The following is an 18625-nucleotide window of genomic DNA, read 5'->3' on the forward strand; positions in this document are numbered from 1 at the left end:
GCCTTCCCCGTGGCCCCGGCGGCTGCACAAGCCCTGCGAGCTGGGCGCACGGGAGCCCTCCTTTATCTGGCTCCGCGGGGCGAGCTCCTCTCCTGTGCTCCGACCGGGAGTCACGCTTTGGTAGGTTGGGGGGACAGGTGCAGGGCCTGGGGCGTCTGGATCCCTCTGCTGGGAGGGCGGCTGCCACACTTGTGCGGGGCGGGTGTCTCCGCAGCCGCGCCTTGGCCACCTCCAGCTGGCGTGGTGCGAGGCCCGGGGCCCGCGGCCCGCTAGGCTTTCGCACCTCTCTGGGCAGAATGGTTGTGACCCGGCCAACCTGGGCAGTCTGCCGCGCTCCGTCCAGGGTGGGTGCGTGCGTGTGTCCTTCGCGGGGTTGGTCCTTCCTCTGGCGACGGCAGTCCCTTTCGTCCCCAAGAACCCCTTAGAGTCCTGTTGGAAGAATGAACCTGACGTCGGCTCTTTGCGGCCGGCCGTAGCGTGTTGGGCCACCGAGTGAGGAACCCAGGCAGTTGTCACCCCAGGACCCTGCATCCCTCTTGCGGGGTGTGACTACCCTCTGAAGCCCGCGCAGGGCTTTGGGATCAACCAGCAGGGGTTAAATTAGGATGCACGGCGTGGGGGAGGCGGGCAGGCCCTTGGCAAGACGATGGTTCCGGCGGTCGGCAGCGCTCCGGTGGGGAATTGCCTGCAGTGTCGGGGGCGGAGGGCCGCGGACTGAAGCTGGTGGGCGAGCGGGGAGAGCTTTCTGAGATGTCAGAACAGAGCCAAAGTACTCGCTTGGTTGTCTTAAGTCCATGTAAGCAGCAGCGGCGACCGGAGTGAAATTTAACAAGAATTCTTTTGCTCCTCTGCCACTCGCTTCTTTGCCAGGTTTCCTCCTTGCGTGTGGCGATCACACTCCAGCGCACTGCCCCAACCCTGGCTACTTTAGCTCTACCTGGCATCCACTTCCCTACATTTTTACGCGGCCTGACCCATTGCTTCAGTTTTTCTTGAAAGTTCCTTTAAGGACAGCGTTCTTGGCTGTCTTAGGTGGAGCAACCTTCCTCCAGCCACTTCATTCCATTAATTTCTTCTCAGCACCTCTCTTGGTGTGCGTTTTGTGTTGTCTTGCCTGTGTCCCTAGCATGCTAGGGACACGTATGATGGTAATGCAACTAGACCTGAAGGAGGAAGATCGGGGATGATGTGGTAATGAGGACCAAGGAGAGGGGACTGGGGGCAGGGGAAAAAAGGAGGGCAAATTACAGGAGAATTTGACGCCTGACTTTCCTCAACCTTCTCTTTGGATATTTGAGAGACCATGAGTGACAGTCAAAACTCAAACTCGGTAGTGGTAGGAAGGGGGTGGGGTGGCAGGGTAGCCTTAGAGCATATTCCCCTGCAGTTTTTCTTACTTCCTTATCATGCTCTTTGTGTGATTTTTGTCTGACACCTTAGTCCAGCTCATTCCACCAGGAAATCCTGAACTTTTAAGGGCAGATAGGTGGGGAGAGCTCTCTTGTTGCCCTGCTTCGTAGCTTCCTGTCCCTAACCTCCGTACCTGGGGCTCTGTTATCAGAAACACCCAGCACGTCGCCTGCCACAGAAGAGACACTAACTTTGGTGCAGTGGTTTGGATCCAAAGAGCTCTGAATGTCATGTCTCATGCTTAGAATGAATTTGACCCAAAGCTAAACTGTCTGCCCCATTTTCACTAAAATTCCATCAGGTAGTTTCCTGGAAAGGCTGTGAAAGCTCATGATGTCAACTTTAACATGACTGCAAGTCATTTTGGGAAAATAACGGACCCCAGAGCACTCCACTCAGCAGAAAGCAGGCAAAAGCAGGTGTGCTTAGTCCATCCTTGGGGGTGAGAGGAAAATCAAAGAGCCAAAGGACATATTGAGAATAAAAGGCAATCCTGAAGGCCAGCAGAGACTACCTGCAAGGTTGCAGGACTCTGCTCAAGCTCTCAGGGTCAGGGTTGGGGCATAGGAATGGCTCAGGCACTCTCTTCCTGCAGGGCCCCGCCATGTTGCACAGGCTGGGCTGGCTGCTGTTCTACAGCTTCGTGGCGCTGCTGCTCAGCTGTCTGCTCTTTCTGAAGAAGGAGGCCCCACTGGCAGGGGGCCTTCAGGCCCACCAACCCTTCTGGGCACCCTCTGGGGCCCACCACAGCCAGTGTCTACCCAATCACACAATGGCTAACACCTCCCTATCCCTGCCTGGTCGTCACCGCCTCTTCTTGACTTATCGTCACTGCCGAAATTTCTCCATCCTGCTGGAGCCTTCAAGCTGTGTCAAGGATACCTTCCTGCTCCTGGCCATCAAATCACAGCCTGGTCATGTGGAGCAGCGTGCAGCCATCCGCAGCACTTGGGGCCGGGCAGGGAGCTGGGCTAGGGGCCGGCAGCTGAAGCTGCTGTTCCTACTCGGAGTGGCAGGACCCACGCCCCCCACTCAGCTGCTGGCCTATGAGAGTGGGGAGTTTGATGATATCCTACAGTGGGACTTCGCTGAGGATTTCTTCAACCTGACCCTTAAGGAGCTGCACTTACAGCGCTGGGTGGCGACTGCTTGTCCTCATGCCCACTTCATGCTGAAGGGAGATGATGATGTCTTTGTCCATGTCCCCAATGTGTTGGAGTTCCTAGATGGCTGGGACCCAGCCCAGGACCTCCTGGTGGGAGATGTCATCCACCATGCCTTGCCCAACAGAAACACCAGAGTCAAATACTTCATCCCACCCTCCATGTACAAGGCCCGCCACTACCCACCCTATGCTGGGGGTGGAGGCTATGTCATGTCCAGAGCCACAATGAGGCACCTCCAAGCAGCCATGGAGGGGGCTGAGCTCTTTCCCATCGATGATGTCTTTGTGGGCATGTGCCTGAGGAAGCTGGGGTTACACCCCACACACCATGCTGGCTTTAAAACATTTGGAATACGGCAACCCCTGGACCCCTGCCTGTATAGAGGGCTCCTGTTGGTACACCGCCTCAGTCCTCTGGAAATGTGGACCATGTGGGCGCTGGTGACAGACGAGGGGCTCAAGTGTGCAGCTACCCCCAAGCTTCAGCTCTGAGGGGAGAGTGGAACAACAGCCCTAGAGTAGACTCTACTGATTTTCTATCTTGAAGACAAACTGAGAAGCCTGAAAACTGATCCTTGGTAGTCTACAAGAAAAGCTGATTCTGTTTTTGCAAAGCCCTCCCACCTTTTTAGCGCTCATTAAAAACACTGAAACTTGGTGAATCTGTCCAGCATGTGTTGAGAGCCCAAACTTAGCAAACACTGCCAGAAATCCAAGGGGGAATCTGTAGAGCCCTTTGGGGCTCTGCCTGTATGGGCAGTGAAGGAAGGTGACTGCACAGGGCCCCAGAAGACACATAAAAATTAAGTGTAAAAAAAAAAAAAAAATTATTCTTTGGGTACAACAAAGGAAAAGAAGGAATCACAGAGGCATGTGTCAAGAATAAGTCCTGTTGGGAGCACCAGGTGAACACTCTGCATTCATTCCCTTCACAGTTACCCTCTTGACTCCTTGGCCTTAGATGTCCAAGGAGCTGGCGGTAAGGTCACATCATAGAAGGCATTACATATACTTAAAAAGAAATCTTAAAAACCCGACAGGCTCCCCCACTTCCCCACCAAACTCAAATTCCCATGGAGGGAACAAATACTAAATCACATTTGAAAATCCAAGTAAGCTTGAAACTGAGGTTAAATAGCTATTGAACTTAAGGAAGTGACTAAAAGACCCCTCTCTGGCCCAGGCTGGTGAAATGCTTTGGGCCTAAAGAAAGAGAGCAAGTATGCTGAGGGGGTGCAACGTTAAACAGGGTACATACAGTGCCCAAGGACTAACAACCAGGTCCAGTAAAAGCTGAGACCTAGGGGAAAGGGTCAGGCATTGGAGCTCACAAAGGCTTCTGGCCTGATAGGCCAGGGTAGAGCCTGCCGCCTCTTCTCCGTGCAGAGAGAATTGTGCTGATGCTGGGTGGAGGGCATCCACCTCTGCTTTCCCCACAGAGTGGGCAGAAAGGGCAGCCAGCTTGGGCCCTCAATCTTCACGCAGGTAGGCCTCCTGTTCCTGGTCGGCCCTCTCGTCCCTTCCCTCCTGTGTTTTCTGGTGCAGCTCCTGTGTTTGTGCTTCGGCCAGTTTGGTTTCTGCTTTCTGGGAGAGCTGGCGCACCTCCTGCACCTGCGATTTCACCAGCTGAATGTGATTCCTGGCAGTTATAGAAGCCTGATCTGCTCCTGCCAAAAGATGGGACAACTGCCTGAGTAGACAGCAGGGTAGAAGGCACATATGGACACAAAGCCTGGGGCTGTCATATGAGCCCCTCTTGAGGTCACATTTCCTAACCCCCAAGCCTGCCTTCTCTTTCCAGAGTCTCCACATTCAGGTCTACCTTTAACTACCCAACACCTTTTGTCAAAGCCCCAGTATTTTCCTTGAGTCATCAGCAACTGACATCGGAATTACAAAATCCAACTCCCACAATCATAAGAGCTACACAGCTCTTAATATTGGCCTTTTATGAGTTAATTTTTGAACAAGCCATATATTTCTTTCAGACAAGGAATTTAGAGAGCATGTTTCCCACCATTTATAACATGACTATCTATATACATGGAATACACAGAAAACTACTACATATTTACACAAAAATAAAGAAATTTACATAATGGCATTGGTATTTATTGAACATATTTTGTAATTGTTTTTATTTAAAAATATCTTGAGCTCTATCATTTTCCTGTTAGTGTATTTCATCATGCTGGATATACATTTTATCAATTCATCTTTTGAATGAGACCTTCACTGCACTGTTGACAGGTAGTAGATAGATGACAGGTCACCTTCTCTTCTGACCTTGATGGAAACAGTTCCAATACTTCACTATTAAATAGGACTACTTAACTTTTATCACGTTAAAATTTTATACATAATTGTACATGACTACATGGTGGCTTTTCTCCTTTAACCTACTGTAAATGATCTCAAGTTGTGGATCATACTGCTTCTTTCTCAGTGTTGAACTATCACTGTATTTAAGGGTAAATTATTGGTTTCGTTTGTTTATTTCCGCAATCCCACAGTGCTGGGGACTCGAACCCGGGCCTCGAGCATGTGAGGCGGGCACTCTACTATATGTGCTATATGGCCTGCACTAGGATAAATTATTACATTTGATCTACATCTGAATTGATGAGTGATACTGAACTACAGTTTTCATTTTGGTACTGCCCTAGTCCAGTCTGGTATCTATGCTATACTGGCTTCATACAATTTTAATAAGAGACTTGTTGCCATGTTCTGTACATTAGGTACCCTTTTCTATAATTTAAGAAGATTTGGTAAAATTCTTCCACAAAACTGCCTGGAACTTGTGTCCATGTGGGGGACACAAAATTTTTATTTTTTAAATTTTATTTTTTGCAGTGCTGGGGATTGAACCCAGGGCCTTGTGCTTACGAGGTAAGCACTCTACCAACTGAGCCATATCCCCAGCCCACAAAATTTTTGAATACCATTTCAACTTTTACTACTATTGGTCTGATAAGGATTCTTTATTTCTTCAGCCAATTGGGGATTTACATAAAGATCATAATAGTCTGATACAGTTTACAAAACCTCTGTATCTGTACCAGTCCTCTCTGATAGTTTTTTGTTTAAAGCGTTCTTTTTTTAAAATCTTAACTTCACACATGCTAGGCAAGTGCTCTACCACTAAGCCACAACCCTAGCTGTTATGGTTTGGATATGCAGTATTCCCATATGAGACGATGCAAGAAGGTTCAGAGGAGAAATGATTGTGTTGTAAGAGTCTTAAACCCCTATAAGGGGATTAAATGAGTGGTAACTGAAGTGGTGGGGTGTGGCTTGAGGAGACTGGAATTGGGGTGTGGTTTTGGGGTATACATTTTGTATCTGGAGAGTGGAGACTCACACTCTCTGCTTTATCCCTCTGCCATACTCTTCCACCATGATGTCCTGCCTCACCTGCAGTCCGGAGGAATGGAGCTGGTCTTCTATGGACTAAGACCTCTGAAACTGTGAGCCCTCAAACTCTTCCCCCCTCTTTAATTATGCTGGTCAGATCATTTACTCACAGTAGTGAAAAAGCTGACTAAAAACCAGCCCTCTGATATACTTTTGTTCTCTCCCTACGAAGTCATATTTCATTTTTTTAAACTTATTTTGATTCATTGTACACAAATGGGGTACATATTTTTCATTTTTTTTGCAGAATTTTTTAGTCTTTTCATCAGTTCTTATTCCAGTGAACATTAAGTGTCAGCCAGGTAAAGTGGTGCACACCTTAATTTCAGCCACTTTGAGGCTGAGGCAGATGATCCCAAATTTGAGGCCAGCTTAGGCAATTTAGTGAGTCTCTGTCTCAAAATAAAAGAAGGGCTGGGGATGTAGCTCACCGGTAGAGTGTGTCTGGGTTTAATCCCTGGTACCACAGAAGAGCTACATCTAACAACCCCTGGTTCTGGTATACAATGCATTTGTCCTCACAGTTCTAAATATTTTAAAAGTTTCTTTAGTCTATTTGTTAAACATGTTTCTATTTTTTTTTTTTTTTTTTCTCCCCAGTACTGGAGATCAAACCCAGGGCCTTTGGCATGGCAGCCAAGTGTTCCAGTGTTTTACCACTGAGCTATATCCCCCAGCCCTACTTTCAGAATCTCTAATTTCTCAGGTTTTAGTTCACCAAGAATTTGGTTTCACTATGGTTGTACAGAAGTATTCATCTACTTTTAAAAAAATCCTTCGGGGGATGGAGTGTAGTACTAAAGTGCTTTCCTAACATTCCTCGAGCCCTGGGTGCCATTTTCATCACCAAACAAAAACTTTTTTTCTACCATTTTAAGATTTGATGAGAAAATAACAATATTTCAACATACTACTATCTTAGTAACTGCTAGTCTAAAATATAATTTATGTGGACCAATTACATAAAATGCTAAATTAAGCATTAAACACATTAAAAAAAAAAATTCAGGTTAAGCTCACTGGATGGATAGTGATGTTCAAATACCACCTTGGCTAAAAAACAACAAAATCACTACATTTTCAATGCTGGGACTACAGGGTATAAAGGTACAGAGGACAATGCCCTGGCAACCAGGAGCAGAGGTTTTAGAATTTGACATTACCCAGGTCAATCTGTTTGACCACTTATAAATTACACCATGGAATCTTAGGTGTCAATTTCTTCAGCTATCAAGTAGTAATTTTAAAGGAATGGAGATTAACAGTGCCCATGAAATAGTTATCACAAGCTTGAAATAGACAAATACTCAATAATCTGTATTGGTTTTTGCCACTATAATTCTGGGTCTCATTTTTTCCATCTGGACAAAAAAGTTCACATCAGTTGATCTCAAGGTCTTATCCATCTATGTCATTCTATGACTTTTTTTTTTTTTTTTTTTTGGTACTGGAAGTTAATCCAGGGGTGCTTAACCACTGAGCCACATCTCCAGCCCTTTTTTGTATTTTATTTAGAGACAAGGTCTCACTGAGTTACTTAGGATCTCAATAAATTGCTGAGGCTGGCTTTGAACTCGTGATCCTCCTGCCTCAGCATCCTGAGTCAATGGGATTACAGGTGTGTAAGCCACCATGCCTAGCTCTATGACTATTAATAAACTGTCTAGATTATGAAAAAATGAAATGCTTCAACTGCGAACAGGTTTTCCAGTGGGAGTAGTTTTATCAATTTCTTCTTTTTTTAGATATTGACACCTTAGCATCTACTGATCTAATATACAAGGATGGTCATTTTCCTACTATGCAAATAAAATGTTGGTTATTTTTTTGGAAATGGGGAAAATTTCTCAAAGCTAAAGCCATAATGATCATCAGTTACATTATCTAATCTAAATCCCTAATCTTACACCTAGATGAAAAATTAAATGGTACTTCCCGTATTAGAAACAAACAAAAAAAAGTTCTTCAACTTACCAGATTGGTATGCAGCTTCTGCTGCCATCTCTGAGAGACCAACTGCAGTCATCCAAGTGGTTTCCAGCTTCAAGTATTCCTGTTGTTTTGAAGTCATCTGTAAATTTAGCAAAGAGCTTTAGGCAACACAAAGGAGCAGTTAAACAGACTTATTCAAACTAGTAGATTTAGCATATTTTCCACCTTCATCCATTTATCAGAAATGCCATAATTTTATTCTTTATGGCTGAGTAATATTCTGTTGTGTATATATACCACAGTTTCTTTATCCATTGGTCAATTGAAGGGCGTCTAGGTTGGTTCCACAATCTAGCTATTGTGAACTGAGCTGCTATGAACATTGATGTGGCTGCCTCACTATAGTATGCTGATTTAAAGTCTTTTGGGTATAAACTGAGGAGTGGGATAGCTGGGTCAAATGGTGGATCCATTCCAAGCTTTCTGAGGAATCTCTATACTGCTTTCCAGAGTGGCTGCACCAATTTGCAACTCTACCAGCAATGTATGAGTGTGCCTTTTCCCTCACATCCACGCCAACACTTATTATTGCTTGTGTTCTTGATAATAGCCATTCTAATTGGAGTTAGATGAAATCTTAGGGTGGTTTTAATTTGCATTTCTCTAATTACTAGGGATGATGAACACTTTTTCATATGAAAATTTGTTGATCACCTGTATATCTTCTTCTGTCTGCCCATTTCCTTAGCCCATTTACTGATTGGGTTCTTTGTATTTTTGGTATAAAGTTTTTTAAGTGAAATGGGCCAAGCCCAAAAAACCAAAGGCCAAATGTTTTCTCTGATTAAGTGCATGATGGGGGGAAGAGAATAATGAAGGAACTTTGGATGGTGTAGAGGAAAAAGGGGTAGAAGGGGGTGGGAATGGAAAAACAGTAGAATGAAACAGTATTTCCCTATATATATGTATGATTACAGAATGGTGTGAATCTACATTGTGTACAACCATAGAAATGAAAAGCTGTACCCCATTTGTGTACAATGAATCAAAATGTGTCTAAAAATAAAAAATATTTTAATTAAAAAAATACAAAAAAATACTCATTAAATGAAGTTGCTATTACTATTATTTTATTACCCTACTCTTAAAATGTGGGACAAAAGACCTTTCTGCTATGATAGTTAAATAAGTTAACCTAATATAGATAATAATAAGCACTCTTCAAATTTTATCACCCTAAGAGAAGCTTTGGCAAAATGCTGATGATGTGTACTTATCTCCTAAATCTTCATCCAGAGTTGGAAGTATTTCCCGCATCAGAATATAAAACATGACATGCCACGTTGAATTACATTTCATGTAAATAAAATATCTACTTCTAGTTTTCTTTTTCATCAAATAAATATAGTTAATTGTGTATCTGTCTGCTAAACATTCCCGCAGGTCACTCTGCCACAAACATCACATAAATAAGAACTTAATTGTGATCAAAGGTCCTTAACCCTCTTTGTATAACCTCCATTATCATAAGAATTTGAACATAACTGAATAAATAAAATTGGTATTCTATGTAATAAATAAGGTATTCTCAGCCTGATGAATGTGAATTGATTCCATATAGACTGATCTTTGTTTTGGTTTCTTTGTAGAATTTGTTCACTTAAAATATATTTGCTTCTCTTTCATTATAAAAAAACAAAAGAATTCTAGAAAATGGAAAATATGGTTAAAAAAATAAGGAAATAAATTTATCCCCAATCTTAAAAAAAAAAGTAGATTTAGAATGAATAGTTTATTAGACACCTTAATCCAATAATTTAGACATCACAATGAGGTAGGAACACAATACAGAAATGCCTAACAATTTTTTGCTTACCTCAACTCTGGCTCCTATGATCACCTGCCACACTTCATCTTCCTCCTGTGAATTCATTTTCCCAAGTAAACTTGTATATTGTCGGTACAGAGAAATTAATGTATAAACAGCCTACAAACATAGAATAAATAAATCTGTGAGGCATGTCAGAAGGATTAGTGACATTTATAACTCAAAGATGTGAAGGCCCACTTTAACAAACTGGCCCTCCAGTCCTTGTACCTCACATAAATTATACTATTCTTATAAGAACTAAAGGTATCATTCCAAAATACTAACATTTTTACCTGAAATGTGTTTTTAAAAACCTGTCATCAATTCAGACATAGAAAGAGAATACAATATAGAGGAAAAATCAAAAGGTTAAGGAAAAAAGTACATACACAAAATAAATGTATAAATAAGGTGTTAAATTTAAAATTTTGATAGCCTGATCTCCAATTCCTGGAGTCTAGCCTCCTGCCTGTCTTCTGAGTAGTTGGGACTGCAGGTAGGCACCACAGCACCTGGCTGCTTTGAAGTACCCATATACTCCTTTTCTTTTAGCTCTGATCAGTGGTTTTAAAACAATCCTCACAGGGTAACCTCTGATAGTGGACTCTGGGCCCTTTTATCCCTTTTTTGAACCAGATGATCTTGGAGCCTGTTTTACATAAAGGACTACTAATATTTAATTTTTTCTGGGAAAAAAAAAAGGAGGGGGGTTTCCTAGAAAAAAAGCATAAAAACAATGATTTAATCACAACTTCAGCAACCTTTTTTTTTTGTAAAAGGCTAGATAGTAAATATTTTAGGCTTCAACAGAGGCCTAAAATACTCATGGTCCATGTACTGGGCTAAGTTCTGATAAAATAGACGTCCTACCACATTTGATTGTGAGCCATAGTTTGCAAGCAACTGGTTAAGAATATCAAAGACTTAGCAAGAGACCTACCTTAGTATATTCAGTGATTGCTTCAATCAATGCATATGTAGTTTGAGAGAGAAAGGTAGAGGTGCTATCTGTTACCAAAGACACAGCCCTCCTCATTAATGCTTCATTACTAAGAGAATGAGGCTCCAATTTCTGGAAGACACAAACACCATTATTTGACTTGCAACCTACATAAAATAAAGCTCAGAACTTAATCATGGACAGCCAAGAAAAAACAATTCTCATAGTTGCTTATATTCTGCAGCTGCGCTATACTCATTTGGGTTAACTTTTTATTTTAGGCTTTATGATTGCTATTTTAGGCAATATAGGGAAATAATTCCAAAGTATGCCTTCTATTTTTTTCCCCCCGCCCATTTTCCATTCCGGAGAGAAAAGTGTTGTGTTACTGGGGATCTAACCCAGTGGTACTATACCATTAAGCAATATCTCCAACCCTTTTTTCAATTTTTTAACTTTAGGACAGGGTCTCCCTAAATTGTGAATTTGGTTTCAAACTTGAGATCCTCCTGCCTCAGCCTCCTGAGCTGCTGGGATTACAGCCTAAGAAATAATTTTTTTCCCCTGTGCTGGGGATTGAACCCAGGGCCTTGTGCTTGTGAGGCAAGCACTCTACCAACTGAGCTATATCCCCAACTCCAAGAAATAATTTTTGATACATGAACAAATGATCAAACTAAGAATTTTATCTATATTTATCTTTTAATCAACTAATTATCACGTACACATATTGAGGAGCTACAAAGGGAACAATTATGTTGGCTCACAAGAAGCTAATTCTGATATAATATGATTCTAAGCCTTCAGAATGTGCTGTTTTTTTATTTTTTTGTACTTGGGATTAAAGCACCCCAGGGTGCTTTACCATTGAGCTACATCCCCAGCCCTTTTTATAAAAAAAAAAAAAAAAAAAAAAAAAAAAAAAAAAATTCTTTTTAGTTGTAGATGGACAAAATATATTTATTTATTTTTATGTGGTACTGAAGATCGAACCCAGGGCCTCACATGTGCTAGGCAAGTGCTCTACTACGGAGCTACAATGCCAGCACCAGTCCTTTTTATTTTGAGACAGGGTCTTGCTAAGTTGTTTAGGGCCTCACTAAGGCTGGCCTTAAACTTGGGATCCTCCCAAGTCACTGGTATTATAGGTATGCACCAATTTACCCAGACATAGTGTGCTAATTTTACAATGTGTTTCCACTTGTTCCTCACAACATAGCAGGTACTATTACTACTTTTTTTTTTTTTTAAACAAATGATTAAATGGAAGCTCAGAGTATGTAACTTTTTCAAATAGTCACACATATAGCCCTCAAACCAACTCTTCTCACTCCAAAATTTGTACCCTTTCCTTTATGTCTGCTGATAAAGTAGAGTGTCATAGAGATTATCATCAAATATCAAAATATACAATATTAAGTGGCCAGAAAGATAGGGATAGTTTTTGGCAAACAGCTAGGATTAGATTGGTCAAGTATTATAGAAAGGAAGGAAAAAAATACATTTGTTGCATGGAAGGGACAGTACAGGAATCTGGGCTGGTTGGCATAAGAGAAAAGAGACTGGGCCAGGCACAGTGGTGCACTCCTGTAATCTCAACAGTTCAGGAGGTGGAGGCAGGAGGATCACAAGTTCAAAGTCAGCCTCAGCAATTTAGCGAGGCCCTAAGAAATTCAGTGAGACCCTGTCTTTAAATAAAATACAAAAAGAGGCTGGGGATGTACCTCAGTGATTAAGTACCCCTGAATTCAATCCTTGGTTCAAAAAAAAAAAAAAAAAAAAAAAGGACTGGCTAGGGTCAGAGTGCAGGAAGAGTTATTAGTTAGATTTTAGTTTAGTTTAGTTTTTTGGTGGGGTAGGGACTGAATTTGGGGCCTCACATGCTAGGCAAGTGCTCTACCACTAAGTTATATCCTCAGTTCTAGATTTTAGTTCTATAACATAGAATGGAGAGCCACTGGGAGTTCTGAAGGACAGGAGGAGGAGCTAGGGTGGTAGCTCAGTGGTAGAGTGCTTGCCTAGCATGTGTGAGGCACTGGGTTTGATTCTCAGCACCACATATAAATAAATAAAGGTCCATTGACAACTAAAAAATATTAAAAGAACAGAAGGAGGATCACGGTACTATAGGAGAATGACTAGAGGGTTCAGTCATGTGGCCCAGAACTGAGTAAATGGAACTTAGAAAATAGTATATGAACTGAGAAAGGACAAACCCAAAATATCCTTTAGAGGAAGAAGGAAGAAAGGACTATTTCTATTGTGGCTGAAAATGAACCAGTGTTCAGGTGAGGGTTTTAGGGCTAAAGATTCATCAGCATGCCGAGATGACAGCTAAAATGAGGCAGTGAGAATGACCTCAGAAAATGCTGAAAATACTTGTGATAAATGAATTAATCCTGTGATAGACACACACAAAAGTATCAGGAATATTTTGCAAAATGGAATTGGCTGGCATCCCATTTAGTTCTTTCCCCATAAAGCATACACACACACACACACACACACACACACACACACACGCACACATACATATAAAATACATACATACATACATATATATTTTTAGTTGTAGATAGACACAATACCTTTATTTTTATGCAGTGCTTAGGATTGAACATAGTGCCTCATATATGCAGCAAGTGCTCTACCATGCCACTTTCATACCAAATGCCTGACAGTTCTACCTAAATTTCTACTGAACATTTCTCAGACTGACATTTCTAAAACAGAACTTTTTTTTTCTTTTTGGGGGGGCAGGGGTGAGTACCAGGGATTGAACTCAGGGACACTCTGCCACTAAGGCATATCCCCAGCCTTCTTTTGTATTTTATTTAGAGACAGGGTCTCACTGAGTTGCTTAGTACCTCACTCTTGCTAAAGCTGGCTTTGAACATTCAATCCTATCTCAGCCTCCTCAACCGCTGGGATTACAGGAATGTGCCACTGCACTGGGCTAAAACAGAACTCTTGTTCTCTTTTCACATCCTTCCTCTCCATACCAGTAAATGGCAATTCCATTCTTTCAGTTGCTCAGGACAGGTGGTGCATGCCTCTGATCCCAGTGACTTGGGAGACTGAGGCAGGAGAATCACAAGTTTGAGGCCAGCCTCAGCAACTTAGCAAGACCACAGCAATTTAAAACCTGTAATTCCTGTTGTCCACATTTGGCCAACTTCTCCCCACCTGCTCTCCTGCTACCTGGTTCAAGCCACTATTATCTCATGCATGGACTTAAGCATGAGCCCCCATTAGTCTCCCTAGATCCACAGAGCAGCCTTTTAAAACCTATGCCAAATCATGGTAGTCCTAAATTAAAATATTGTGATGCCAGGCATGGTGGTGCCTGCCCATAATCTCAGTGACCTGGGAGGCTGAGGCAGGAGGATCACAAGTTCAAGGTCAGCCTTACAACTTAGACCCGTCCTCAAAAAATAAAAAGGGTTGGGGGCAGTGTTGCCTGCCTGTAATCCCTCCCAGCGGCTCAGGAGGCTGAGACAAAGAGGATTGCGAGTTTCAAAGCCAGCCTCAGCAAAAGTGAGGCACTAAGCAACTCGGTGAGATCCTGTCTCTAAATAAAATACAAATAGGGCTGGGGATGGGGCTCAATGGTTGAGTGCCCCTGAGTTCAATTCACGTACTAAATAAAATAATAATAATAAAATAAAGGACTGGGGATGTAGCTCAGGGTTTTAAAAGTGCCCCCACGTTCAGTAGCTTTCTTTTTCAGTATAAAAGTCAAAGGTTCACAATGGTCCACAAAGTATAAAGCACAGGATTTGATCCAAAGTTAATTCTCTGGCCTCACCTTGCTGGGGATTGAACCCAAGGCAAGCACTCTACCAAGCTATCTCCCCAGCCCCTGGCCTCACCTATTAACTGACTTCCTCATTCTACTCCAGCGGACATTAGCATCTCTATTGTTCCTCAAAGATATCCAGCATACTACTGCTTCTGGTCCTGTCCCCCATTCCCAGTGTATGGCATACAAAAGTTTTTCATTAAATTTTTGCTGAATGAGAAATTATATTTGTTGACATATTACCATATTCTCTTATTTCACTCTACTCATATGCAACTTTAGGTATGATTCCTACAAAATAAGAAAAAAATGGTAATTTCAATATACCTGCTCAACTCAGAAAATGCGGGCACAATACACAGCATCACGTGGGGGGCTGGGAGCACTGGTTATAACTATAGCAGTTTGTCTGACGCTGACTTGAGACTTCAAAAGGATACCGCTCACTAAGGCAAGAAAGTCACACGACGGTACTTCACCTGGGCAATAGGAACTGCACACAAGGTCACACCGAAGGCGGCCGCCACCGTTTTGTGCCATGGTCTTATCAACGAGCGTTTCCTAGAATTAACCGCAACAGGAACACACTGTCTGTACCTAGGGGTAGAAGGCAAACTTAATAAAGCACAACCACCCATCTGTGAAAGGCCCCTGCCTGATCTGCAAGGGCTGGAAACGCGACCTGGCGCCAAGCAGGGCGCTGGAGCGGCTACGGGTGACACTAAGTGTCAGAGCAGTGGCAGGCGTGGGCAGGCGTGGGCACCTGACGCCAGATCCGCTTCCGCAGCGGGCGCACGCCTGGGGTCACAGGCAGGACTCCGAGTTCGAGGACGGCCGGGCAACCCGGCGAGACCTCGCCTCGCAACAGAAAAGGACAAGGGCTGTGGCTGCGAGGGACAGCGCCCTGGCTCGGTCCCCAGTGCGCACAGCGAGCCCGGGCCGGCAGGCCAGGGGGCCAACGCCGGCGTCGAGCCGCCGGGTCTCCTGGCTCGCGCCCGCCGCGAGGACAACGTCCTCCACCCTTCCCCGTCCTTCTCTCAACCCCCTCGGGACGACGTCCGGCTGAGGGACATCAGCCCGGGACCTGGGGAACTCGCTTTCGGGAGACCGAGTAACTGAAAAGCCGGAGGCGAGGCGGGACCCCTTCGCCTCCGAGAACGGAGGCGGGGCCCTACTGGGCTTCTGAGGGGGGCGGGACGCCGCGTCCCAAGGAGCGCACCCAGGCCGGAGCTGCCGGCGGAACCACAGCCCTCTCTTGCGTTGCCTGTTCTCCTCCATTCCCGTCCCGGTCCACGACCGCAGCCGTACCTGAAGAAGGAGGCTACGCTCCTCGACAACCAATTCCTCAGAGCCGCCATCCCGCGGCGGGCGAACGCCGGACGCACACGCCGGAAGTGACGCAGATCGCGAGCGGCGGGCGGGGCACCGCCTCCTTCACCTGAGAGGACCTGGCCCCGTGGCCACGCCCCCACCCAAGGAAGCAGTTGGGATTGGACAGAAGGGGAGCGAGGGGGCGGGGCCCGGGGCAACTGCCGTAACGGTTGCGCTTGGCTCCCAACCGCCGGAGGCTCCGCACGGTGCGCGGAGGGCCCTGGGCTAGAAGACGCTGAGCTGAGTCGCGCGTCGTGACGCGAACGATGGGCCAGGGTTCGGATCGGGGCCGCGCCTCGAGGAGCAGCCCGGGCGCGCGCGTAAGACGCAGAGCTCTTTGGCTAGCGGGTTCCGCTGGGCTCGGCAGTGCGCCAAGCGGGGCGGAGCACCGCCGGGTTCGTGCCCGGCGGGGGCGGGGCGCGGGCAGCGGCGCTGTCACTTCAGCACCAGGAAGTAGGTGGTCCAGCCGGCCAGCAGCAGTGCCCCGATGAGCACCGTGTAGCTGAGGAGCACGAAGGCCAGCAGCTCCCGCAGCACCTGCAGCACGTGGATGGTGGACGACGCCGGCATTGCCCTGCGGGAGCCGTGGAAAGACGCTGAGCTCGCAGAGGACAGCTCCCCGAGCCGGTCCTGTCCTGCGTGGGGGTTGTGGCGGAAACAGGTCCTGGCCCTCAAACTGCAGGCACCATTACCCAGGCCAGGAGACCCCAAAGTGCCGATTTCTCCAAAAACACCCTCCGGGCGCGCTCTTTGCATTTGCAGGAGAGAACTGCTTCCAAAGCAAAAGCTGCTCTCATCCTTCCGCTCAGATCTGGGCTCCAAGGAGGCAGAAGCCTTGGCCCTTTGCAGCCCCTGCCCTAGCCCTCTCCTCCCATCACCTCCTGAATTTTTAATGCCCCGGAGCCACTAATGGGCTTGTGGAGTAAAGCTTTCTTTTCCCATCACTCAAGCTGCAGCCCTGGGAAGGAAGGGAAGGCACAGGCCCTCACTGCAGCCCCCCTGCCATTTCGCCGGCCCCAAGGCTTTTCAGTAGCAGACTTTGAGGATCTTTGCTTTGTGGTCCAGCACACTTGTCTTCTGGCCAGCTAGGATTGCTGGGGTGCCAAATGGTGGGCATCAGTTTGGGCTCCTTCCTACTGTGCTCTCGTGCATCTGTCCCAGCCCCAACTTCACCTCAGACAGAATCCAATAAGAATCACAAATCACTTTTCCACCTCCTTTGCTGTCTGCCCAGCAGCTCCCCTCAGTACCAGCCGTTAGGTTCCCTCTTTCCCCATTTCACTCACTTGGCAAAGTTTCCACGACTCCTCCACTGTTGCAGCTTGCGGCTCCTCTCTGGTCTGGTGCTAAAGGTTGGCTTGTGCGCACTCCAGCGATCTGGGCAGAGCTGAGAGGTCTTCAGGCAGCAGCTGCACTCAACAACTAGGTGTGGTCTAGCGACCAATTACAACCTCTGTGTGGTCCCTGAGCTCCCAGGAAGCTGTGCGCAGGCAATCCCAGGCCAGGCGGGGCGCTGGCAGCCCTCTCTGCCATGACCTGTGTCACCTCCATGGCCCACAGGGCTCCGCAGGAGTTTGCAAAATTCCTGACTTAAATGGGCTCAACAAGCAATACACTAGGGGGTATTTCAAGCCTCTTCTTGTCTTGCTAGTCTAAACTAGGTGGGCTATGGTGCCAACAGTTCTAATAAACAAGTTCCATCTATTTGGTCTGGGAACCAGAAGAACCATTGCACATCCACTTATAACTGCCTAACTGAAGCAAAAGCCATTGCCTTAAAATACAGGAGAGCATGCAGCATGTGTGAAAACCAAGCTTAGATGACCAAGAGCTCCAGAGTACTAGATTCTAATTTATGAAAGAGTTTAGTGGTTTACAGACTCCTTACAAAGGCATCTTCCCATGCATCTGCTTCCAGTTTCAAGCCTCCAAATGTGAGGCTAAAGGAGCCAGCTGGGAAAGCAAAGAACACTTTCCCAGAGGTAACAAGGAAAAGCATGAACTTTGTGCTGCTTCTGATTATTTTGCTTATACTAGATCTTAGTTAAAGACTTTTTTGACCTTTGAGAAAGCAGGCACTGTGGATATCAACCGTTTTATAAACATCATCATTCAGGAGCAAATGGCTCCTTAATTTAATCAGGATCTCTTATTATCAAATCATTGCCTCGGCCACAGCCTCGCTAAAAACAGGAGCAGAACATTATCAAGCTGCTCAGGAAGGCAGTGAGTAGTAATTGCTCCCCCAGAGAATTGGTCATCTGAAGGGCTTCAGTGTCTTGACTAGTCACAGGAAAGAGGAGGGCTGAGATTTATAACCTTGCCCCACACCAAGTAAGATGAAAAACTCAGGCTGTCCAAAACAGGCCCAATTCTGCGCCCTTTTAGCTCTGACATCCTTCAAATGGCTGTGTCAAGACAGTTACATGATCTAGACTTTGCAGCCTCTACTCACCCCCCAATTTGGGGTATTTACAGATGTGGAGTAACTGAACCGCCACATGGCATGAAATTCATTTGAATTTGTTTAGAAATTAGGATGAGAAATTTTACATCATTGCCTTTTCCTTCAATTGTCTAATAAAAAGGCATTCTCTATTTTTTTCAGTATGTGATTAAACCTAAGACTGCTGGGTGTGGTGGTGTATGCTTAAAATCCCAGCAACTTGGGAGTACGAGGCAGGAGGATCTCAAACTTGAGACCAGCCTTGGCAACTT

At 45.3% G+C, this 18625-nt stretch overlaps 2 protein-coding genes across 3 annotated transcripts; one reads left to right on the top strand and one right to left on the bottom strand.

The window, feature by feature from the left end:
- The first annotated feature begins 20 nt into the window (after window positions 1-20).
- Window positions 21-3067, top strand: B3gnt4 (UDP-GlcNAc:betaGal beta-1,3-N-acetylglucosaminyltransferase 4). The gene is made up of 2 exons (XM_047562202.1): window positions 21-120; window positions 2006-3067. Exon 2 carries the CDS (start codon window positions 2015-2017, stop codon window positions 3065-3067), a length of 1053 nt encoding a protein of 350 aa, XP_047418158.1. The 5' UTR covers window positions 21-120; window positions 2006-2014.
- Window positions 3068-3451: 384 nt separating this feature from the next.
- On the bottom strand, window positions 3452-15976 carry Diablo (diablo IAP-binding mitochondrial protein). Of its 2 annotated transcripts, XM_047561454.1 has the most exons (6): window positions 15845-15976; window positions 15016-15133; window positions 10735-10866; window positions 9801-9911; window positions 7967-8063; window positions 3452-4242 (listed from the first exon to the last, which is right to left on the bottom strand). In XM_047561454.1, the coding sequence occupies exons 1-6, from the start codon at window positions 15892-15894 to the stop codon at window positions 4046-4048; spliced, it is 705 nt and encodes a 234-aa protein (XP_047417410.1). In that variant the 5' UTR covers window positions 15895-15976; the 3' UTR covers window positions 3452-4045. The 2 variants fall into 2 exon arrangements, with proteins under 2 accessions (XP_047417410.1, XP_047417411.1); XM_047561455.1 differs by lacking the exons at window positions 15016-15133; window positions 15845-15976 and adding an exon at window positions 14864-15009.
- Between the last annotated feature and the right edge of the window lie 2649 nt (window positions 15977-18625).

This window comes from Sciurus carolinensis, chromosome 8 (genome assembly GCF_902686445.1).
Source record: "Sciurus carolinensis chromosome 8, mSciCar1.2, whole genome shotgun sequence".
Classification (NCBI taxonomy): Eukaryota; Metazoa; Chordata; class Mammalia; order Rodentia; family Sciuridae; genus Sciurus; species Sciurus carolinensis.